The 2,841-nt window shown below is 30.4% G+C and overlaps 1 protein-coding gene across 1 annotated transcript; it reads right to left on the reverse strand.

Moving 5' to 3' along the window:
- Positions 1-711: 711 nt before the first annotated feature.
- On the reverse strand, positions 712-1,209 carry LOC100809952 (chaperone protein dnaJ 11, chloroplastic). The gene has a single exon (XM_003548799.4). It carries the CDS (start codon positions 1,207-1,209, stop codon positions 712-714), a length of 498 nt encoding a protein of 165 aa, XP_003548847.2.
- Positions 1,210-2,841: the final 1,632 nt, after the last annotated feature.

Here is a 2,841-nt window from a genome sequence, read left to right on the forward strand (position 1 = left end):
TGCCATGTTTATGTATTAATAATAGTTACTACTGTTTAGCGTTAACTTCATAATTTTTTCTAAAACTGTTTAGCGTTAACTTCATAAATTTTTTAAAAATTGTTTAACTTATGTACAATTGTACCAATGATATTTGAACTTAAAATCTGATGCATATTATTCATATTGTCGACCATTAGGCCCGTTATCATCCATTTAATGACACTTATATATCAATGGTGAAATTATTAAGTTCTAATTCATCTGTTAATGGAAGGACTAAAAAGACAGTAAGTTGAAATTAAGGTTATGTTTGAAAATATTAACCGAAAGCTAAGAGGGATGAGTAATGTTAAGCTAATTTATTAAATTATAAGTATTTAAAAAAATTATTTATTAAAATAGTTAATATAAAATGATAAAAATAAACATGTTGATACGGTATATATTTGTATGTAATTTAAATGTTATTTTATTAATAAAAATATATTTTGGAAATTTATAATTTTAGTTAACGTGCGCTATCAACTTCTAAAATCCCACGGTACAAAGTTTATGGGAATAAAAAAAAGAAGAAAAAAAACTATAAATAAATAATATAAAATAGTTTTACCACAATCAATAGCACTAACATGTGCATGATCATTAAACTAAAAAAACAAATAACATTCAATAAGAACGCCCTAAGATCCAATTCATTGTGGTGTGGGCTCACTTGAATGAGTTAATTCGTTACCAACATTGGTCTGTTTTCCACTTGTGACTAGTGTATCCGGAAAACCCCCACAACGATGATGATGACATTGTGAGCGGTTTCTGGTGGCGTCGGATCAAGCTTCTATCATAGTTGGCACGCTTCTCAGGATCTGACAGTGTACGGTACGCAGTGTGTATCTTCATGAACTCACCCGTAAAGGATTCCTTTCGCTCCGCTGGTGCCACGTCAGGGTGGTAGACCCTCGCCAGTCGTCGATATGCCGCCTTTATTTCCTCGTCGGACGCAGTGACACGAATTCCCAAAATCTCATACAACGTCGTGCATGAAGCCATATGGTGAAGGCTCAGATCCGAAACATGCCTGTGTTGTTGTTGTTGTTGCTTCTCCGTCCATCTGGCAGTGGCGAAGGATACTGTAGATTGGAGTTTGACGTGGTGCGACAACGAGGAAATGCTTTCAACAGAGAAATTGGTAGTGGTGAGAGTGACAATGGAAAAAGATGTTGCAAGCATGTTTCGGCAATGCCAGAAGTTGAGGTTTGAGAATAACCTGAAAAGGAATGAATTGGCTGATTAGGTTTGTATATAAAGAAGAGAAAGATGAGAGAGGATGAAGAGAAGGTCAAGGTGCGGGTCCCACTATAACTATGTAACTGTGGTGTTTGTTTTATTTTTATTCGTGTTGACTCTAATGTAGTCATGTGTCTATTAGACTATTTTTGTGATATTAAATATATATGGTAAATATTAAATATATTTTTATATTTTAATTATTAATTACATTAATTTTATTATTTAATGCTAGCATTTTTTATAGAAAAAAAAATAAGATGACATGTAAGAAAATTTGTAAAAGAATTCCGTCATCACTCTTTTTATACTTGTGTCATCAACAATGTCATTTTTTTTTCTTTTAAAGGAAATCTTTCTCCTTTTTAAGATATATTAGAGTGTGTGATTGGGTTAAATATTTTTATGAATATTTTATAATATATTTTGAGTATATAAATATTTTTTTAAAAGTTGTATTAAAAATTATTTATCATCAAAGTACAATATCCTTAACTATAAATTGTTATTATCCATTATAAACATATAGCTGATTATACATATGATATTTTGGAAGAACTTATACGTATGATTTTTAAAATACAATAAATGAAAAATGTACAAATCAATTATGAGTTACATAAGTTAGTAATTTAAATAATTATTAGTAGAATCACAACTTTTTAGAAAATAACTCTTTCAAAAGATAATTTCCAATAGTCATAACTCTTCAGAAAATAACTTTCAAAAGTCACAACTCTTTAGAAAATAACTCTCAAAAATAATTTTCCAAGAGTCACAACTCTTCAGAAAATAATTTCCAAGAGTCACATCTGTTCAAGAGATTTTTGAATGATCATCAAAGGCCTATAAATAGGTGACTTGGGAAACGAAATTCCAGAAAAAGTTTTTTTGAACTGAAATGTCTTATCCTCCTAAAAAGATTCCTTGGTCAAATACTTGCATATTCAATAAGGAATCTTGATTTATCTTCAATTGTAATATCCTTCTCTTAAAGAGAGAAACTTCTTCTTCTTATTCAAAGAGATTGATTAAGGGACAGAGAGTTTCTTAAGTTATAAGGATTTCTGAACACAAGGGAAGGGTTGTCCCTATGTGGTTCAGACTTTGTAAAAGACATTTTATAAGATAGTGAAAATTTCAAGTGGGTTGCTTGAGGATTAGACGTAGGCACGAAAAGTGGCCGAACTAATATAAATCGAGTTTGCATTTCTCTCCTCCCTTATCTCATTTATGTTATTGTAATCAATTTTGTCTTGCATATTTTTAAAGAACATTATTAAATTGATTGTTGCTTCTTCTTCTGCATTATGAGTCTACCATTTAAAATAGGGTTAAAAGTTTGTTAATGGGAAATTAATTCACCCCCTCTTAAGTTATTGAGATCACTTGTCCAAAAAAATAAACAAAAATAAAATATATGCATGAATAAATTTGATGCATGGTCATTTGAGTTATGAAATTTAGAGTAATAGTCATAATCATAGTTTGAAAGGCAGCCCGAAAACTAACTTGATCATGGTACTGAATTACTAGATCAGTAGTTGAATCGGTGGACCACTAATTAACTTACAT

Source organism: Glycine max, chromosome 16 (genome assembly GCF_000004515.6).
Source record: "Glycine max cultivar Williams 82 chromosome 16, Glycine_max_v4.0, whole genome shotgun sequence".
Taxonomy (NCBI): Eukaryota; Viridiplantae; Streptophyta; class Magnoliopsida; order Fabales; family Fabaceae; genus Glycine; species Glycine max.